The following is a 20,768-nucleotide window of genomic DNA, read 5'->3' as shown; positions in this document are numbered from 1 at the left end:
TGTAATTGTCAAGAGAGTATGGTACTGGCACAAAAACAGACACAGAGATCAATGGAACAGAATAGAGAGCCCAGAAATGGACCCTCAACTCTATGGTCAACTAATCTTTGACAAAGCAGGAAAGAATGTCCAATGGAAAAAAAGACAGTCTCTTCAACAAATGGTGTTGGGAAAATTGGACAGCCACATGCAGAAGAATGAAACTGGACCATTTCCTTACACCACACACAAAAATAGACTCAAAATGGTGAAAGACCTAAATGTGAGACAGGAATCCATCAAAATCCTTGAGGAGAACACAGGCAGCCACCTCTTCGATCCTCAGCCGCAGCAACTTCTTCCTAGAAACATCGCCAAAGGCAAGGGAAGCAAGGCCAAAAATGAACTATTGGGACTTCATCAAGATAAAAAGCTTTTGCACAGCAAAGGAAACAGTCAACAAAACCAAAAGACAACCGACAGAATGGGAGAAGATATTTGCAAATGTCATATCAGATAAAGGGCTAGTATCCAAAATCTGTAAGGAACTTATCCAACTCAACACCCAAAGAACAAATAATCCAATCAAGAAATAGGCAGAAGACATGAACAGACATTTCTGGAAAGAAGACATCTAAATGGCCAACAGACACATGAAAAGTGCTCACTCGGCATCAGGGAAATCCAAATCCAAACTTCAATAAGATACTACCTCACACCAGTCAGAGTGGCTAAAATTAACAAGTCAGGAAACAACAGATGTTGGCAAGGATGTGCAGAAAGGGGAACCCTCCTACACTGCTGGTGGGAATGCAAGCTGGTGCAGCCACTCTGGAAAACAGTATGGAGGTTCCTCAAAAAGTTGAAAATAGAGCTACCCTACAACCCAGCAATTGCACTACTGGGTATTTACCCCAAAGATACAAATGTAGTGATCTTAAGGGGTACGTGCACCCCAATGTTTATAGCAGCAATGTCCACAATAGCCAAACTATGGGAAGAGCCTAGATGTCCATCGACAGATGAATGGATAAAGAAGAGGTGGTATATATACACAATGGAATATTATGCAGCCATCAGAAAAGGGAAATCTTGCCATTTGCAATGACGTGGATGGAACTAAAGGGTATTATGCTGAGCGAAATAAGTCAGTCAGAGAAAGACAAGTATCATATGATCTCACTGATATGAGGAATTTGAGAAACAAGACAGAGGATCATAGGGGAAGGGAGGGAAAACTGAAACAAGATGAAACCGGGGAGGGAGACAAACCAGAAGTGACTCTTAATCTCAGGAAACAAACTGAGGGTTGCTGGAGTGGAAGGGCGTAGGAGGGATGGGGTGGCTGGGTGATGGACATTGGGGAGGGTAGTTATTATGGTGAGCGCTGTGAATTGTGTAAGACTGATGAATCACAGACCTGTACCCCTGAAACAAATAATACATTATATGTTAATAAAAAAATTTTTTTTAGACAATGCAAGCTACCACTAATAATCACTTTTGCTAATGGGTCATTATGTCATCTTTGGTATATGACACAGAAGGACTTAGAAGACTTGAGTGACATTTTCATTACTAATTTCTTTCCTGTCCCATTTGTGTGAACAAGAGTTCTCAGCCCAAACATCTATAAAAATGACAGATAAGAATAGAATTGATGAGGGAACCCTCCCTTGTTCAATCAATGTCATCGTCATCCACAGACAGATGAAGTCGAGGGAGATGTGTCTTTCGGCTCTGTTCAAACAAAACTTCAGGAGCTCTTAACACGTGCCCAATTTGAAGAACTTTGGAGCCACTTTCAATGCTGAAGGCTGTGATTCTAGGGTCAGAGACCTGCCCACTCGAGGACGCTGCGTGCTATTCTTAATTTCGGCTCAGATCATGATCTCAGGGTCTTGGGACCAAGACTCACCTCGGGCTACAGGCTCAGTGTGGAGTCTGCTTGTCCTCTCCTTCTGTTCCTCCTCACCCCACCCCTGTTCTCTCTCTCTCTCAATAGATAAATTAATTTTTAAAAAGTGAAAGAGGGAGGCAAAAGTGGAGTCAGAGAGAGACATGAGGACAGAAGCAGGGCCAACGTTGCCGGCTTTAACACAGAAAAAGGGCTACAAGCCAGGGAATGTAGGTGGCCTCTTAAAGCTGGAAAAGGCAAGAGAATGGATTCTCCCTGGAGTTTTCAGAAAAGACTACACTAAATTTGTGGTCATTTCTTATAGCAGCACAGGAAACCAAGACAGCAGTAAGTGATGGAGTCCAGATTCAGACCCGAGTGTTCTGATACCCAAATCTGCTGCCCTCTTCCCTATAGGGTTACATTGCTTTGGCTCTAACCCTTCCCTGACCCTCCGTTGTGAGTTAGGTGTCTGTTTTTCCCTTTTTTTTTTTCCCCCGTTTTTCACCACATGGTGTCTCTAGTGTCCATTCCTAGCAGCTCTCACCCCAGGGCCTTTGCACTGGCTGTTCCTTCTGTATAGAAAGCTTTTCCCTCAGATATCTGAATAGCTTACTCTAATTCCTTGAGTCTTTGTTCAGATACCATCCTATTTAAAGTCAGAAGCACCTACCACCACTGCTGCACAATCTCTATTCTTCCTCCCTACTTAATTTTCCCCAAAGCATTTATCATCACGTAGCACGCTATATGCTTATTAACTTGTTTATTGTAAAAGCCATCAGGAAAGGGAATTCTGTTTTTTTGTTCACCGCAGTATCCTCAGACACTGGAGGAGAGCCTGGCACATGGTGTGCTCAGAAAGTATTTGCTGAATGAATTGTGAGATGGGATGATGAGGTAGGAATTAGGTAGTGATGGAAAGAGAGGTGAGATGAAAAATGACAGAGTCAGAGCAACAAGACTTGACCACTGAGCTGGCTGGGGCTGGGAGAGGGAAAAGGGGAAGCTTCTGGCTTAGGTCTCTGAATGGTGTCATCAGCCAGGATAAAATATACGTGAGGGTGAACAGGTCCTAGGTGAAGATGCTAAGTTTGGTTTTGGATATTTGCAGGGCATCAATGCATGTGTGTGTTTGTGTGTGTACAGAGATACAGAGAATACACACATACTCAAACACAAGTAAAAGTACATATGCAACTATATACATTGTGAAATTCGACTGTTTAAATTCCTGGATATTCTAAACACAGCCTAGTCTAATTACAAAAAAAATATTATTTCTACATGTGAGCAAGACAAAAGTAACTAATGTGACTCTTCATGATCTTCTGAGGGATTTGGGCATTCCATACAATCTTCCCAGCCCCACCCTTTTTTTCTAGGGCAAAAGGATATTCCCTGATTGGGCCAGTTCCTCTGCCCCTTTTCTGAGGGAAATCCAAGAAATGGGTAAAACACAGCTAAAACTAAGGAGAGTAGAGAAGTTTATCTACATAATGAATAGCTAAGAGGAAGCAGGAAGGGGATGGAAAGACTGGAGCACTTGCTCCTTGGGGAGGTTGGAAGCTGCAAGAGTCAGGGCTGCAGAGCTGGCTGTCAGTGGGGTGGAGAATATTGACAGGGTCAGCAATAGGGAGAAAAGAGATGAATGTGTTTGCTGTGCATTAAGGCCCTTCTCAATGCAGGTCCTCCAGAATTTTGTTTTTCTTTCGTATTATCAGCCTGTGTTTGTTTGAATGTGACACCACCTCAGGAATTACACTTCTTAGGGTTACCCACAGATTGCTTAGACATTCCATACAACTCTGGCATTTCTCTCAGCATTCAGGAAGGGAGAGTTCTCCTGCCCTCCACCTGTCATACCACTTCATGTATCATGTAGACGCCACATTTGCTAGTGGAGTTCAACTGTGTCAAGACTTTCTATTATAGTATTTTAATGATGATGAAAAAGAGTAATTTCCTATATTTTGTACCTATTGTGTGTGAATTAGTGAAATATTTTTAGCATTTCACAACTAAAATCCCTAAATTGATTAGGAGCAGGACAAACAACAAAAAACAAAAAAGAATTCGTCTCTCCAGTTCAGCAACATGCAGCATCTTGAGCACCTGTTATGGAAGTTTCCAGAGGCCAAGGGGATGCTTGCCTTCTTTCTAATGTCCTGGTGGATGTAATAAATGATCAACTTTACCAACTAGGTGCAAGATTAGTTATTTTGAGACAACATTTGGCATCATCACAAGTCACAAATCATCAAGGGGAAAAAAAAACATCTAGGTAACTCATTAGACAAGGAAATACTCTCAGATGATCATGTTTATTCCAGAGACCAAATAATGGCTTAAATGTTGATCCAAAAGTATATGTCAACTTCACAGTTCCAAATCCCATTCCAGTTCTTGGCGCAGTAAGTGAAGTTCACAGTTACGATTTTTGCATATTTTAAATATTTTATATTTTCACAGTCGTCTTAGTTCTTTTTACGTCTAGGTCATTGTCCCAAATTGTTGACAATAGCCTAATAACTCCGATTTAAATTTTTTTTAAGATACTCACAAGATTCACATTTTGCTTATAAGTTACATTGTTGCCCCACCGATATAAGCCCTTCGAACGCGACTCCCGCCGCGAGGGATTTGGTTCCTATCGGCTTCCGTAGCCTCCCTCGGCAACTTCCGTTTCTGACGGCCGCCTTGGCGGATGCACTTCCGGCAGCGGTTGTTCGAGCGCCCGAAGCAAGATGGTGAGTGACTAAGGGTTTCGGTCGGTGGTCGCGGCGCGACGGGGTCGGAGCCGGCCGAGACGAGAGCACGAGACGGCTGCCCGAGGCATTCGGTCCGTCCGCTCTCCTGCCTGGTCTTCTCGGGGGACGGAGACTCCCGGAGACAGTGCTTGGGTCCGCCGCGGCCCGGGGCCGACCAGAGGGCCTGGCCCGGGGCACCTGGGGCCGGGGCTCGGCGCGAAGGGTACCCCGGGCTGACTAGTGGGGCGGCAGAGCGGGTCAGGGCGCCCGGCTTTGCTGCTCCGCCGACCCGGGCCCCGCAGAGCGGCGCGGGGAGTTTCAGCGGGAGCCTCCCGAAGCGCCTGGGGGACGAGTGCTCTCTGAGCCGCTCAGGTGAAGGGCTGCGCGTCTGAAGAGAGGGAGGGATTCGTTCCGGCTGAGCAGGGGAGAGCGCCGTCGTGCAAGATCGCTCGGAGTGGGGCACTTGGAGGAAGCGTTAGAGACTGACGCTTTTATGACGGGTGGAACTCGGAGGGAACGCTCCTGTGGTGCATTAGGAATAATAAAAACGGCTGGCATGTATTCGTGAGTCTACTAAGCAGGTATTTGCTGAGCATCTGCAAATGGCGGGGTTGGGGGGGCGGTGGGCAGGCTCTTGCTCTAGGCCCTGAGGGCACAAGGGGGTGAGTATGACTACTGAAGTCTCTTTCTTCTTGGAACTTGCATTCTGGACAAGGCAGACAAAAGCCGAAAAAGAGACGTGTAATATGATGACATGGAGCGGGATAGAGATGGGCGGGATGGCCAGTGTTACAGGACTGTTTCCTAGAAAGGAACGGGATGGGGGGGTGGCTGTTTTACATAGGGTGTCAGCAGAGGTCCCTCTGAGGAGGTGACATTTGAGCAGCAGAGATCTAAGTGAAATGAGAGAGTATCCTGTGCAAATATCTGAGGGGAACGTGGTCCAGGCAGAAGGAATAGTAAGCGCAAAGGGCCTGAGATGGGAATGTGTTGAGCCTGTATCCTGACATCAAGAACGCCTGAGCGTGTAGTGGGATAGGTCTTAGGAGGACTTTGGGATAATGTTCTAAGCATGTGCCAGGTGCTTTTCCAGCACTACTGTTGAAGTATAACTGAGAGGCAGTGTTACGTTGGTTTCAGGTGGACAACAGTGACTGGACAAGTCTGTATACTATGCTGTGCTCACAAGTGGAGCCACCAGCTGTCACTGTACGATGCTATCACAATATTATTGACTGTATTCCCTGTATGTGCTGTACCTTTGTACCATTTATCCCTGTGACTGACACATTTTATAACTGGAAGCCCGTACCTTCCACTCCGCTTCTCCCATTTTGCCCAGCCCCCACCCCCTTTCCTCTGGCAGTCACCAGTTCTCTGTGTTCATGGGTCTGTTTCTGCTTCGTTTGTTTTTGATTCCGCATATGAGTGAAATCATGTGGTATTTGTCTTTCTCTGTTTGACTTCACTTAGCTTAATACCCTCTGGGTCCATTAATGTTGCCAATGGCAAGATCTGTGGTTTTTTTTTTAATGGCTGAGTAATATCCCTGTGTTTGTGTGTATTACACACCACATCTTCTTTATCCATTCATTTATCAGTGGGCACTTAGGTTGCTTCCGTATCTTGGCTACTGTAAATAATGCTGCAATAAATGTAAGGGTATTTTCCAGCATTTTCTTACTCTTCACAGCAGTCCTTGCAGTAATTCTTATCCTCACTTTACCAAAGAGGAAACTGAGACTCAGTATGTGGCTGTGCTGTAACAACAAACCCTGTTAGTGTTTTCTAAAGGACATGCAGTAGAGAAACACACAGATATGGGTGTCCAGTAGACCTGAGTGATGCCCAGCCACATCTCTGACAAGTTCTGTGATAATAGGCAAGTCAGTTAACATCTCTGGGCCTTGGTTTCCTTATCCGTAAACTAGAGGTAATGATAGTACCAACCTCATGGTGTCTGTAAGAATTAAACGAGATGATACCGTGAGAACGTACACTGCTTGCCATATAGTAAGGCCTTAATAATGGGTATATTTCTTACTGTTATTGGAGACTGAGAAATATCATGTAAAATGCCCCACACATGAAGAAGTTTGGGACCTGTTCAGGAAAATGTCCTCCTGTGGGGCCAGACCTGCAGGATCATGAGAAAGGTAGATGAACGTGGGAAGGGTCAGTCGCAGCCAGTTTGGCAAGAGCCAGGTATGCCACTGTAAAAAGTTTGGACATTACACCATAAATGCTACACCATCATGATACATTACACATAAATGTTGAAGGTTTTTGAGGAGAATGAAAGGATTAGCTCTTTGTTTTAAAAGGTAATAGCTGGATTGGTGAGGGGAGAAACTGTTGTGGGAATCTCAGTTGGGAGGCTAGAGTCCTGGATAATTGGATAATTCACCAATAACAGTGTATTGCTAGTAGTTACTTTGAGTCACACAAATGCTGAGTGGTTTATGTGCATTACCTCATTTTCAGTAACGGGAGCTAGTGTCATCCCCACTTTCCAGTTACGGGTGCCAGGGCTCAGGGAGGTGACCTGACTTACCTGAGGTGACATAGCCTATTAGTGATGGAGTCAGAATTGAAACCTGGATGCATCTAATTCCATAGCCCATGTTCTTAGGCTTGTTGCAGTTCCTCATCTAGAAAGTGGGAATAATGAACCCTACCTTGAAGGATGGTGTAGAATTAATGAGATAGTGAAGGAAAATGTCTAGTATAGACTTAGTCACATAGTTAGAAACCCACAAACATTAGTTGCCCCAGCCAACAGCAAATTTCTTTAGGAGGTAGAAGTAAGTAATTGTTAAAGGCCTATAATTTGAACAGCCTATTGCAGTATAACTAATTCTGTTAACCAAAATTTCTCAGAGCTCTTAAATACCTTCTTCAGAGTAAAGCACAAAATTTTAAGAATCCTGCATGTAGGGAAATATATTTGACCCTAACTCTTTTAGGTAACCATGATATGGTTGTTCTGTCTTGATAATTAAGCTGGCAGTGTATTAATTTAGAAGTGCTTATGTGTAAGTGATTTGAGGGGAATAAAGGGGCCCCTTTATTCAAGTAAGTTCACTATTACTTAAAATGCTATCATTTTTGAGATTCTGTTCGGTGTTAAGTATTGCCCTGTAACTGAGTGGTCTGTTTTAAAGTCCAGAATCCCATGAGCTTATTAACACACTGAATTCTTGATACTTTAAAGTGATTCTGCTTTTCAGGTTGGCAAGAAAGACCTGCCTGAGAGCCCCAGGCTTTAAAGATGGGAGGTATATAAGTTGATATTGAAAGGAAAGTCTCCTGAGTCTTGGTGTGATCTTAATAAGGAGTAAATGACTGATAAATGATTGTTGAATAGGTAAAATTATTTAGCTTTGATGGCCTAATTTCATGAAATATACTCAGTCAAGTAGTTTTTTTATTTTTTTTAAGATTTTATTTATTAGAGAGAATGAGAGAGAGAGAGCACATGAGAGGGGGGAGGGTCAAAGGGAGAAGCAGACTCCCTGCTGAGCAGGGACCCTGATGCGGGACTCCATCCTGGGACTCCAGGATCATGACCTGCGCCGAAGGCAGTCGCTTAACCAACTGAGCCACCCAGGCGCCCAATCAAGTAGTTTTATAATAAAGAATGTCAAGCTCTATATTTTCCCCTCACAAAGGGGTAGTCTTAGAATCCCAGCCTCATCATGATACAGATGTTACATCAGATTTTTAATAGAATGGTCCTTGATTTAAGATGCAATCAGTTGCAAGGAAACTAACAGCTTTTCAGGAAAAAAAAAATTCTGCCATGCTAAATGTACGTGTTGACTACAGGGTACACCTTAAGTTCAGAGATGTTAAAATGAGGGGGAAGTCTTGGTGTCTTAGAATCAGGAAAATAAAAAGGATGTTCTTTTGAAGTGATCATATTCTGAATGTATACCTCTGATTTCTTTTTTCAGGGTCAGAGTCAGAGTGGTGGTCATGGCCCTGGAGGTGGCAAGAAGGATGACAAGGTAAATAAGCCAGATAGGTCTGTGATGCAAGTCAATCGTGGAACATATCCTAGATCTCAGTTAAGAAGTTCTTTGGGGATTCGTGACTTTGAAAATGCAAAATAAGTGATCCTGTAGTTATTTACCCAGCCTGGCCTACAGGTTCAGTGTCTTCTTCATGTTTTAGAAAAGATTATTGACCTGTCAGGTAAGTAGTTATGAATTAATGGTTTTTAAATGTATAAAATAACATTATGAAGTGTTAAGTTGCCTGTAATTTTAGTGTTTAATTTCTTCAGATGTGAAAAATTGTCTCAAATTATCTCAGCTCAAACTTTTGGTATATAATTCTGAATTCTGACCTCTAGTCCTTATTGAATAACCATCACTGTGTATTATAAAAAGAAAGATCAGTTACATTCACCAATTAAAATTGCAGGAATGTAATACCTACTTTGTTTTTTAAAGATTTTAGTTATTTGAGAGAGAAAGAGAGACAGAGCAGGGGAAGGGGCAGAAAGAGAGAGAGAGAGAGAAACACTCCCTGATGAGTACGGAGCCCAATGTAGGGCTCTATCTCATGATCCTGAGCCAAAACCAAGAGTCAGACGCTTAACTGACTGAGCCACCCAACTAGTTTTAATTTTTAAAAAGACAGTTTTTAATAGCATTCTGAAAGATAAGGAAAATTACAGCCACTAGAAATAGATGATGGTCCTACAGAAAGAAGTTTGTGTTTTGATATGATTTGTGTGGTTTTTGTTTTTCCTGCTCTTCTAAAAATTCAAGGACAAGAAAAAGAAATATGAACCTCCTGTGCCAACTAGAGTGGGAAAAAAGAAGAAGAAAACAAAGGGACCAGATGCTGCCAGCAAACTGCCACTGGGTAATGACACAGTCCCTCCTTGCTGTCTCTTGATTCCATTGGGAACTGTCTGTGTGTATGTAGCTTAGAGGTCTGAATATGGAGGCAAGAAATGGGGTGGCTGAAGCTCTGACTCTTCTGTGTGGTACTCCAGGACACTGGAATAAAAGCTATAGTTTAGTTTTAGCAGCATACAAAAAGTATACAGCTGTGTCTTACTTTAAGAAACTCCACTAATAAAAAAAAAAAAAGAAATTCCACTAATTTCCTTTAACCGGCTCCTCTAATGTTTGAAAAGTGTAGTTTTAGGTTAGAAAACTCAGGTTGAGCTTGAATAACTTAGAAACACACTTTTTCCATGAAGAAATGGAATGCCATTGTGTTGGAATTCACATATTGTGATACATGAACAAACTGTTTCAATGACTTCGTACTGGACATAGACTAAACCTCAGACCGGGTGACCTGACCCAGGCCAAGCCCCTGCCATTCCCCTTGCTCTTTGTTCACACAGCCCTGCCTTCTGTTCTTTGACTCTTATGCACATTAGGACTTTTTTTTTTTTTTTTTTGAGAGAGAGAGAGAATGAGCACACGTGCACAGGTGGGGATGTGGAGGCAGGGTGGGGAGGGGCGGGGGGGGGAGAGAGAGAATCAAGCAGGCTCCATGCCCAGTGCAGAGCCGGACATGGGGGCTTGATCTCACGACCCTGAGATCATGACCTGAGCCAAAATCAAGAGTTGGATGCTTAAGCGACTGAGCCACCCGAGATAACTCACACATTAGGACTTTTGCCCTTTGCTTAAAAATGTTCTTCCCTTGGGGTGCCTGGGTGGCTCAGTGGGTTAAGCATCTGACTCTTGATTTCAGCTCAGGTCATGATCTCAGGGTCATGGGATCAAACCCCATGTTGGGCTCTGCGCTCAGCTGGGAGTCTATTTCTCTCTCTCTGCCCCTCTCCTCCCCCCTCCCCTGTGCTCTCTAAAAATAAATAAATCTTTAAAAAAATGTTCTCCCCCAGTCCTTCCCATGGCTGCCTGCTTCTCATCACTGAGGCTCACATAATCTCCCCCACCCCCATCTAAACAAGTCTCTTCCTGCTGAGATGAAATAATTTTTAAAATATTGCTTGGTTAAGGATGAAGGGAACCAGACAACGAAAAACATGCCATTAATCTACCATAATGAATCAATATGGTATCGGTAAAGAATAGGTCATCAGATTGCCAGAAGAGCACAGGAGTCCGAAAACAGTCGAGTTACATGGATAATGAGTGTATGGTAAAGGTGATGTTTGAGTTCTCTGGGGAGAGGGTGAGTTGTTTAACATAAATGGCTGTCATCTTTATTTGCTATTGAGAGAAAATGAAATTAGACCCCTTTTTGCCAGATGGATTACAGATATGAAAATAAATAAATGAAAAATTAGGAATATATTTAACCTTAGGGAAGGAGAGACATTTTGAAGAAACCCAGAAACCACAAAGGAAAAGACTGACATTTTTTGAGACTTTAAGCCAAAAGAAACAATGCAAAAGAGTATGGAAAAAATGCTTGCCACGTATGTTAATATCACTAATATTTCACAGTTCTCCCAGGGGTGGATTCCTAAGCTCGCCTGTAGCAATGTATTCTGACCGGACAGCACTTGTACCTATTTTTATTAACACAGATGGGGAATCAAAAACCAAAGCAAACCATCTTTGGGATTGTTGAGTTCTTTTTTTCTTACAGTTCACTTAGCAGATGTCATTCAGACCTCGTCCCTGTTTTTACCTGCTTGCTTACAACTGCCAAAGTTCCTTTTCCCTTAGCATCTAGGCACCTGCTTACTTATGGTCACCAAACCTTGAATTTTTCTGTCTGTTCAACTAAAATCAGTTTAAGTCTTAACCTTTTTTCCTTAAGAACGAACTTAATTAATTGCAAACTTCAAGCTCCAAATAGAATAAAACTTTCTTTTTAATTACAGTGACACCTCACACTCAGTGCCGGTTAAAATTATTGAAGTTAGAGAGAATTAAAGACTATCTTCTCATGGAGGAAGAGTTCATTAGAAATCAGGAACAAATGAAGCCTTTAGAAGAAAAGCAAGAGGTAATTGAGAAATTACTGTAACTTTTGTTTTACAAATTAACAGTTTTCAGTACTAAATGGAATTCAGTGAATAAATGAAATTCAAGTAGTTGACCCATTCGGACTGGCTGCCTTTTAAAAGCATCATCTGCTTTGTAAATGTAGTAAAATCTAGTAAAACTATCAGCCTCATCTGCTTTTTAGGTCTAATCTGCTTTTCCTTCATGGCGTATTCTTACATAGGAGGAAAGATCTAAGGTGGATGATCTGAGGGGGACCCCAATGTCAGTAGGAACCTTGGAAGAGATCATTGATGACAATCATGCCATCGTGTCTACATCTGTGGGCTCAGAACACTACGTCAGCATTCTTTCCTTTGTAGACAAGGATCTGCTGGAACCAGGCTGCTCTGTCCTGCTCAACCACAAGGCAAGTTGATGGTCTCTAAGTCCCTAGGAGTGCTTTCTCCTTCCTCTCAGATCTGTCCATTTGTGCCGCTCTGCGATTGGCGTTGTTTTGCTGTGAATGGATTACGTGAACCTCACATTTCTGCATTAAAACTTAATGTTCTCTGTTAGGTGCATGCTGTCATAGGGGTGCTCATGGATGACACGGATCCCTTGGTCACAGTGATGAAGGTAGAAAAGGCGCCCCAGGAAACCTATGCTGATATTGGGGGGTTGGACAACCAAATCCAGGAAATTAAGGTAAGTGTAAGAACCAGCTTTGGGTTTCTAGATTTTTGGTTTCTTACTGCAGTCTCATTTAGGGTGCTTAGAGTTATTGTGCATATTTTGTTTTTTTCTTTAGTGATCAAACCAGTAACTGACCAGAGCTTGCCAATCGTGGAGTATTGTATTTGTTAATCTGAGTTAGATAATAGAAACAACAAATTGTATGATTGTTCGTGCAGCAGCTGCAGCTTCATCCTTTTTAGGTGCAACGTTTACTTATTATCTGTGTGGATATATAATGTTTCTGTTTGTGTTGACTTCAGCTGGGGCTATCTGGAAACCTCCAGTGATGTGTGGGGTGAAGGGAAGTGGTCTTTTAGGTTGGCTGTGAGCCAGCCATCTCATCTGTAGGGGGTCATGCAGAGCTGTCACTGGTCACCGCCAGTGACCTCGCAGACAGCTGGGAAGTAGCCATCATGTCTGTTGGTGTAACAGCAATCAGAAAGTCTTGCCAGCTCCGGTCTGTAGTTTAACTGAAAATGGTGTATTTTCACTTTAAGTTCCTTCTGCTCAGGACGAGCTTAAATGTTGCTCAAGGCTGACTTCTATGAGAAAGTGAGAGGGAAACTGGGTGCAATAGGAAGGGGAACTCAGGGAGGACAGATGTTCTCTTGTCTGTCTCTGCTGCTAGATGAAGTCAAGCATATTGTCTCTAACAAGAGTAAGTGACATTTTAGCTTATTGTTGTTGAAAGTGAGATATGTCCAGGATGCCAATTCATGGATCTGATAATTCTAGGGACAAAGCATTTCATTTTTACCAAGTATTTGTTTTCAATAGGAATCTGTGGAGCTTCCTCTCACTCATCCTGAATATTATGAAGAGATGGGTATAAAGCCCCCAAAAGGGGTCATTCTCTATGGTCCACCTGGCACAGGTACGTATGGTCTGTGTTTGACACTTTCTGGGTGTTCAGCTAATCTCTTGAGCTGTGCATTAGTTTGTTATAATTATTTAATTCTTGAGTAAGGATGCCACCATTCCTTAGTTTAAAACAAGGTTTTCTAAACATTTTGGACATTTTGAGTAAATATGGAAATGTACCTATTACATAAAAGTGTATTTATCTGTAGAGTAGATGCTAAAAAACTGAATTACCTTGGACTTGAAATTGTAGACTTAATAGATTTAATGTGTTAAAAACAATAGTAGGAATTGCAACAAAAAATAAGCACCAGTAGGTAAACCCCACCCCCCAAATGCCTGCTCAGTGTGATTAGTATTTATAGTTTCTTAGGACTCCTCTCTGTACTTCAATATATTAGATTTATATGCTATAAAACATAAGACTTTCAAGTATTCATAAGAGTAATGTGAGTCTATTAAAAATAGTTTGTAAGACACCAACCGGGATGCTCAACCTTGGCTGTACATTGGAATCACTTTGGAGCTTTAAAAAATACCGATGCCTGCTCCCATCCCTAAAAATTCTGATCTGTTCATCTGGAGTGTGGCTGGGTATCAGAGCCATGGTGGAGAACCACAGATTTAAAAAGCTATCCTGTGCTGTTCAGATTGGGTTCATACTCTGGTCCACTGTACTGAATGAATAGAATACTGGATGAAGAGATGCAGGTAAAAATGTACATTTGGTTCATTATGCAGTTAGCTGACCTGAATAACTTGTACAGTCCAGGACTTAGCAGTTCACTGCCATGTAAATTCCAAAGGAAGCACAGTTGAGTGAAGGCATCACTGAAGATTGCCCACAGTGGAGGCACTGGGAGACGACTGAACTGAGAGGCGTGGAGCTTTTCTGCAGCTCATCATCTTACAGGCCAGGAAATTCAGAGAGGCCAGTGACTAGCCCAAGGCCGCAGGAGCTCTGGGAGTTGACCCCGTAGTGGGGCTGGAGGTGCAGCTGGGGGCCGCCTTTGGTGCACGTGCACGGCCAGGGACTGATGCGGGGCGAGGCACAGGGTGGCAGGCCTTCTGGAGGAGGAAGAGCCTGGCTCGGTGGTCCCGCCAGCTACTTAAGTGTCCCAGCGGCTGGCCGTGGCTGCTCCTGGACTCAGAGGCCATCCGCTTAGGAGGTCCTTTTCGTCTTCCGTTCACCACACCTCACTGGTAGTATCAGGGAGAAGTCCATGCTTCTGAGCCCCCACACCTGCCCCTCCTCCTGCGACGTTTTGTCTCAAAGCTTAGTGTCTTGTCCTCCTTCCCACTTGAACTAAGTCTTCTGTGTCACTCACCAGCAGCCTCTGCCCCCTCCCCCCCTGCAGGCCTAAGCTTGGTCCTTTATGGGCTCTGCCTCTAGCTGCCCGTGTCCTGATGCCACTGCTTGGCCCTGTGCCCATGTCCTCACAACAAAGGGGTCAAGGTCTTCCAGCCCTAAAGTTCACAGGGTGGCTGCCACAGCTCTTGTATTTGACCTGAAATAGAAATATCAAGGAATGGAGCAGGATTGGAAATGTTTGAGCTCATCCCTGAGAGGAACGATCCTCACGAGGGCACACCAGAGACTGAGAAGTCTCTAAGAGTTTTCAATAGTTCTCAGTTGTGGGCTTCATCGGGAGCTGGTCCTGTCTAAGCTGAGCCCTGGGCAAGCCCACCCAGCACAGCCGTGACTCTCAGCCTCAGGGATCGCCGGCCTGGTGCTCCAGATCAGAGTGTGTTTCCTTAGGTCAGACCTAGGGTTCCCAGGCCATTTTCCCATCACGGATAGTTTCATAGGAATTGAGTTTGGATCTCTAACCCTGGTTGCATGGGTCAGGTTAATAATCTATGCAACTCTGAATAACCCAGTAAAATGTACTTTCTGACATTGTAATGGAGAATTAGGAAGATAGTTAAAAATAATCAAAACGTTATTTAGGTTTTTCCTCGATTTTCTCTTACCTGCCTCGGAGAATGTTAAGACCCCTGAATAGGGGTATGCCTTTTCAGTCACAGGGATCTGCCCATTTCTGATGCCCATTTAAGTAAGTTTTTAAGTTAAAACAGCACTTAAGGGGTTTTTTTTTCTCTTTTTCTTTTTAAATATAAAATAGGTAAAACCTTATTAGCCAAAGCAGTAGCAAACCAAACCTCAGCCACTTTCTTGAGAGTGGTTGGCTCTGAACTTATTCAGAAGTACCTAGGTGACGGACCCAAACTCGTTCGGGAATTGTTTCGAGTTGCGGAAGAACACGCACCATCCATCGTGTTTATTGATGAAATTGATGCCATTGGAACAAAGAGGTACACTTCTCTCTTACTTTGTGTTGAGCAGAGATAAAAACCCCGGAGCTCTTCTCTGAGAATGATCAAGTACTCCCTGTATGGCCTGCATGTGGGTTTGCCACAGTTCCTACCATACATGGTGCTCTGGGTGCTTTAGGCTCCTCTCTCCCAGGTGCCAGGTAACCACCACCCAGGAGTTGTGACTGCCTGGAGATTCGTCTGCAACTGTGTCCTGAGGCGGAGCCAGGCCTCATCTAGACTTTAGGGATACAGCCACTGTACACAAGCCTCTGCCCTTAAGGAGCTCCCGGTAGGGTTGGGGGCTCAGATAGCAAACATGGGAGACTGAACTAATTAATGATATAATCTCGGGCATGAAAATTTCTACAATTTAAACATAATCTGGCAATTGGGAGGGCATGATTTTGTTGCTAGAATTGAGGGCGTCAGAATCTGAGTCAGAGGTGTTTCTGTCATTTCCCCTTCAGCAGATCAGTTAGGTTTTCACTCCTCTTCTTTTTCAAAGATATGACTCAAATTCTGGTGGTGAGAGAGAAATTCAGCGAACAATGTTGGAACTGCTGAACCAGTTGGATGGATTTGATTCAAGGGGTGACGTGAAAGTTATTATGGCCACAAACCGAATAGAGACTTTGGATCCGGCCCTTATCAGACCAGGTCAGATTGCTTGTTCCATCAGGGACAGCTACTGTGTTTATGTGTGACTGTGTTTAAGTGCACGGGCAGGGGATTTAAGAATGATACATATCAAGGCAAATACGTGATTGAAGTGCAGAGTAACTTACTAAAAAGTGTCCCCCGAGGTCGTGGTTAAGCGAGGACATGATGCAGTGGGTGTAGCGTGGCCCTTTTAATTCCAATCTTAAGTTGTGATCTTTTCTCTTTCCTGTAATGGATATTCTTTTTTCTGAAGGAATAATTCATATGCTAACTCAGGTTCATTTTTTTACATTCAGGTCACACCAGGAAGCAACAGTAGCTAATTTGTTTATGCTTTTGTAATGTTTTTAACATGCTCTTTTTCCACTATATAGGCCATTCAGGAGCCATTCCTTTATTTCTAGGGGTACCAGAGCAGAGAGGATTTCTTTCAAATGGGATGAATTCAAATGTAGACATTTACAAACTACAGGAAGGATGTTCACTTTTCAGGATTTGGACCCATCTGACTGAAACAGCGTGAGTGAGGACACAGGCTCAGGCCCACCTGGGGGCTATGCAGGGCTGTGACTGGAAATCTTTTCTACCCGCAGGTCGCATTGACAGGAAAATTGAGTTCCCCCTACCCGACGAAAAGACTAAAAAGCGCATCTTTCAGATCCACACAAGCAGGATGACACTGGCCGATGATGTGACCCTGGATGACTTGATCATGGCTAAAGATGACCTCTCCGGTGCCGACATCAAGGTGAGAACCTGGGTTGGGTTGTACCTCTCAGTTTTGCGCGTGTGTGTGTGTGTGTGTATGTGTGAGAGAGAGTGTGAGAGCGCGCGCACACACAAGTGCAAGGCCTGGCAGCACTGAATCTGGGTCCATCCTGCTCTTTCTGTGGGGACCTGGGTTTTTGTCAGGTGTAAGTGCCACAGGTCAGGACAGCACCCGTGGGGTCTTTTCACGCTGGTGCCTACACTGAGATGCGTATCCTTGGCCTCCATAGAACTTTTACTCACCAACACAGAACTAGGTTAGTGTCTGTGTTGGTGAGTAAAAGCTTTTTTTTTTTTTTAAGATTCCATTCGTCAGAGAGAGCGCGTGCGCACAAGCAGGGGAAGCAGAGGGAGAGGGAGAAGCAGACTCCCCACTAAGCAGGGAGCCCGACGTGGGGCTCGATCCCAGGACCCCAAGACCATGACCCACGCCGAAGGCAGACAGACACCCAACTGACTGAGCCACCCAGGTGCCCTGTAAAAGCTCTTTTTAAAATTGAAATTATTTTGGGCTCCTGGGTGGCTCATTCGTTAAGCGTCTGCCTTTGGCTCAGTTCATGATTCCAGGACCGCCTCCCATCGGGCTCCCTGCTCGGTGGGGAGCCTGCTTCTCCCTCTCCCACTCCCCCCTGTGTTCCCTCTCTCACTGTCAAAATCTTTAAAAAAAAAAAAATGCAATTTCATTTTAAAATTTTACACCAACTTTGTATTTTGAAAAATTTGAAGTCTTCAGAAAAGTTGCAACAATAGTAAATACCAGTATACCCATCACCTTGATTTATCAAATGTTACCATTTTACTGCTTTGCTTTATCTTTTGTTCACAAATACTTTCTTTTTTGCTGAACCATTTGAAATATCCTGAGGGCCATAACCAGATAGAAAATTCAATGCCAGGATTGTGTTTCTGTCACATGATGTTGAGTGGGTTCTTGTTTTACTTTTGGCAAGTGATGACTGAAAAATGTATCACAGTAAATACTGTCCTAAGACTTACAGTTAGCCAGAATACATGTTCTCTTCTGACCATGGGTAAATGAACTGGATGGATGCTCTGTTGCCTCTTAGTGTCCTGGTATAATTGCATCTGGTGCCCAGGAAGGAATGTGGCTCTCTGTAACGAGTGGAGCATTGAGAACTCCCTCACCAGGCCACCCCACTGGTTACAATGTGAGCCAGTCCTCGTTCTCAAAGCCACCTCAGATCCTCTGAGAAAGTAATTAGAAAGTTTAAGCAATTTGTTTAGTCTGTCTTACACCTTATTTCAAAGTAGCTCTCGAATTGATAGAATACTAATAAGTATTTCCCTTTCTGAACATACTGTTCTTTCTTACAGGCAATCTGTACAGAAGCTGGTCTGATGGCCTTGAGAGAACGTAGAATGAAAGTAACAAATGAAGACTTCAAGAAATCTAAAGAAAATGTTCTTTATAAAAAACAAGAAGGCACCCCTGAGGGACTGTATCTCTAGCAGACCACAGCTGCCTTCAAGGAAATGATTGGGGTTGTCCCGACCCCTTGAAGGGATGGGAGGTTGGGGTAGTTGCCCAGAGGAACCCATGTTCCAGTTGATCTTTCTTATTAGCAAAATCTCCTGTGTACCTTTTTGAGTGTGACGTGTAGGATGCCCCCGAGGCTGCCTTCATCTGTTGGTCACGTGCAGTGCTCTGTCCCTAATAAAGCGTGCTCCTTCTCAAACTCCTGTTTCTGGAGCCTCCACGCCTGGCGCTCAGCAGCAACAAGCAGGTGGACCTGGGCATAGGGAGGCTTCTGGGAGGTGACAGGGAGTGCGGACTTCCAACACCTCTTGCCCTGCCTCACACGCCCAGAGCCGGTGGCAGAGCTGGACAGCAGCTAGTGGGAAAGCAGGACCCCTAAAGCCGGTGGGCTCTGTCGTTGAAGAGTATGGCTCTGGCTTCAGAAGGAAACAGCTTTTCATTTTGGAAGGTCTGGAGCCTGTGGGTTCTTAGCACTCTGGGGCAGGAAAGGAGTAGTGGGGTTCCTAGTAGGACTCTCCACAGGCCCTGGCTGACGTCCCTCCCCCTGCCCTAGCATCCCTCGTTCTCAGGTTCAGAAACCTCATCCATCTCCAGGGTGTTCAAAACCACGTCAGAGCTTCCCTTCCCCCCATCTGTTTCCAGCACTCCTCTCCTTTCTGAGCAGGTCCGTGTGCGAGCCAGGGAGTGAGCCGGGCAGACACGGCAAGCGTCCACTTGGCTGGCTGGCCGGCCACCTTCCTCGGGGGCTCTGACTCGCCAGCCTCCTTTTCCAGCTGTTTCGCGCCAAAATTCTGTTCCACGACACTGGCTTTTCTGGATGAGGTGCCAAAGAACGACAACGTCGGCAGTTAGAGGCGTCGCGGTTTTGTTTGAGAGCCGGCCTCAGAGAAGAGAAAGCAATTTCGTCCTAGTTAAATATTAATGGTTAATAACTGCACGCATGTCCTCTTCAGAAGAAAGTGGTCTGAATGTGGATATTCACATTTCATTCCACTCATAACCCTCAGACATCAAGAAGGCGGCCAGTGCGGGCCTCTGTCCCGAGCAGCGCTGCTGCACCGTGAGGGCGTCGCGCGGCCGGGCTCACGGGCGGGCAGGGTCTGGTAGGAAGCCACCACTCCATTCTGCTCTGCTCGGATGGCTGCCCACGTGCCCCCTGCAGCAGGGGTCCTTCCCACACCTGGGTGCTCCTAAGTCTCCAGGGGTCCTAAGTACGAGGCTGCAGCACGCCCAGGCGATGCTGCTGGTCCACAGCTGGGAGGTGTCAAGAAGAGCTTAGGGACCACGAGACGCTTCCTACACTTGACACAGGCCGGGACACCCAAGTTCTCAGGGACTCCAGTGCTGTGGCCTGAAGAGAAGAGCAAAATCCGCTCTCCTGCTAACCAGCCTGGGGAAGAGGTCCTAGTGTTGAATCACCAGACCTTTCCTATCATGACTGCAAGATCCAGAAACCTTGGCAGGGCTGCCAAGAAGGCCAACCAACAGGGCAGACTCGCCATGGCGGGGCTGGGGGCACAGAGGAAGAGAACACACCGCACATGCCAACCACGAGAGGTTCCGTTGTCACGGGACATAATTCTTACCTACGTATTCACATATATAATATGTAAGCAATAGCTTCTGTGTCATTTGCACATCCAAAAAATGCGCAAGAGCTAAGAAACTGATGACCCAGGTACAAATTACTAAGAACTAAAGCTAGACTTGGAAAACAGAGCCGCTGGAGCACACGCACTTACGCGTGCCCCGTCCTTTGCAGCCTGGCCCCGGCGGGGCAGGCGGCGAGGCCTGGAAGGCAGGGCCTGTTGAACACCTCCTGGTCTCTAGTCCTCGAGCAGAAGCTCCAACTCCTCCATGGGCAGGCGCACCCGGAGCTCCTTCTCCGTCATCAGGTCCAGGACCTCCTGCATCTCCTCAGGGAAGTGCCCCACGGCATCCAGGTACAGCGCCTAGGGCAAGGAGTTCTGCGCTCGCCAGCCTGCCCTCCCCAGCGCCGTCCGGACTCGGCAGCACCCTGGCACCTGCTTCCGGAAGGACACCCAACTCCAAAGCGGGGGTGGAAGTAAGTGGACCCGAGCGAGGCCTTCTCTTTCTAAAGTGGGGCAAGGCTTGGTGGACAGGACAGTCCCCATTTCTGAACACGGCCTGACTGGGCTCGCCAAGGCAGACGCCAAGGCAGACTTGGGGCCCCCGCCCCGGTGTGAGCACCTGGGCTGAACTCTGGCGGATGATGGAAACCCCCTGCCTGCTGCAAGACCCCCATGAAACACCAGCCCCAGCGCAGGGAGCGGACACACACCCATCAGCCGAGGCTCCCTAAGGGACAGGTTCCCTATGAAACGGTCTGGGATGTGCCCAGTCGCCAG

The 20,768-nt window shown here is 45.2% G+C and overlaps 2 protein-coding genes across 2 annotated transcripts in view; one reads left to right on the top strand and one right to left on the bottom strand.

The window, feature by feature from the left end:
• The first annotated feature begins 4,581 nt into the window (after positions 1-4,581).
• PSMC1 (proteasome 26S subunit, ATPase 1) lies at positions 4,582-18,598 on the top strand. Its single transcript, XM_028098186.2, has 11 exons — positions 4,582-4,626; positions 8,583-8,636; positions 9,405-9,501; positions 11,453-11,577; positions 11,800-11,985; positions 12,135-12,263; positions 13,071-13,167; positions 15,281-15,470; positions 15,979-16,130; positions 16,727-16,881; positions 18,237-18,598. The coding sequence occupies exons 1-11, from the start codon at positions 4,624-4,626 to the stop codon at positions 18,369-18,371; spliced, it is 1,323 nt and encodes a 440-aa protein (XP_027953987.1). The 5' UTR covers positions 4,582-4,623; the 3' UTR covers positions 18,372-18,598.
• The window catches only part of NRDE2 (NRDE-2, necessary for RNA interference, domain containing), a 53,775-nt gene continuing 46,600 nt past the window's right edge, over positions 13,594-20,768 (bottom strand). The window contains exon 14 of the mRNA XM_028098176.2: positions 13,594-20,351. Within this exon, the coding sequence (XP_027953977.2) occupies positions 20,226-20,351 (126 nt within the window). The 3' untranslated portion in view covers positions 13,594-20,225. The remainder of the gene's footprint in view (positions 20,352-20,768) is intronic.

This window comes from Eumetopias jubatus, unplaced genomic scaffold (assembly GCF_037043125.1).
Source record: "Eumetopias jubatus isolate StellerSeaLion01/CBP00866 unplaced genomic scaffold, mEumJub1_p1.0 scaffold_7, whole genome shotgun sequence".
NCBI lineage: Eukaryota > Metazoa > Chordata > Mammalia > Carnivora > Otariidae > Eumetopias > Eumetopias jubatus.
The sequence above is the reverse complement of the archived record's forward strand: the minus strand, read 5'-3'. Positions and strand labels throughout refer to the sequence as shown.

What these genes read in the sequence shown, in the direction of transcription:
- PSMC1 (XM_028098186.2), top strand. An exon ending in TGCCAGCAAACTGCCACTGG is followed by an intron (nt 9,502 to 11,452) that starts GTAATGACACAG and finishes TTTTAATTACAG; the next exon opens with TGACACCTCACACTCAGTGC. An exon ending in TCCGGCCCTTATCAGACCAG is followed by an intron (nt 16,131 to 16,726) that starts GTCAGATTGCTT and finishes TTCTACCCGCAG; the next exon opens with GTCGCATTGACAGGAAAATT.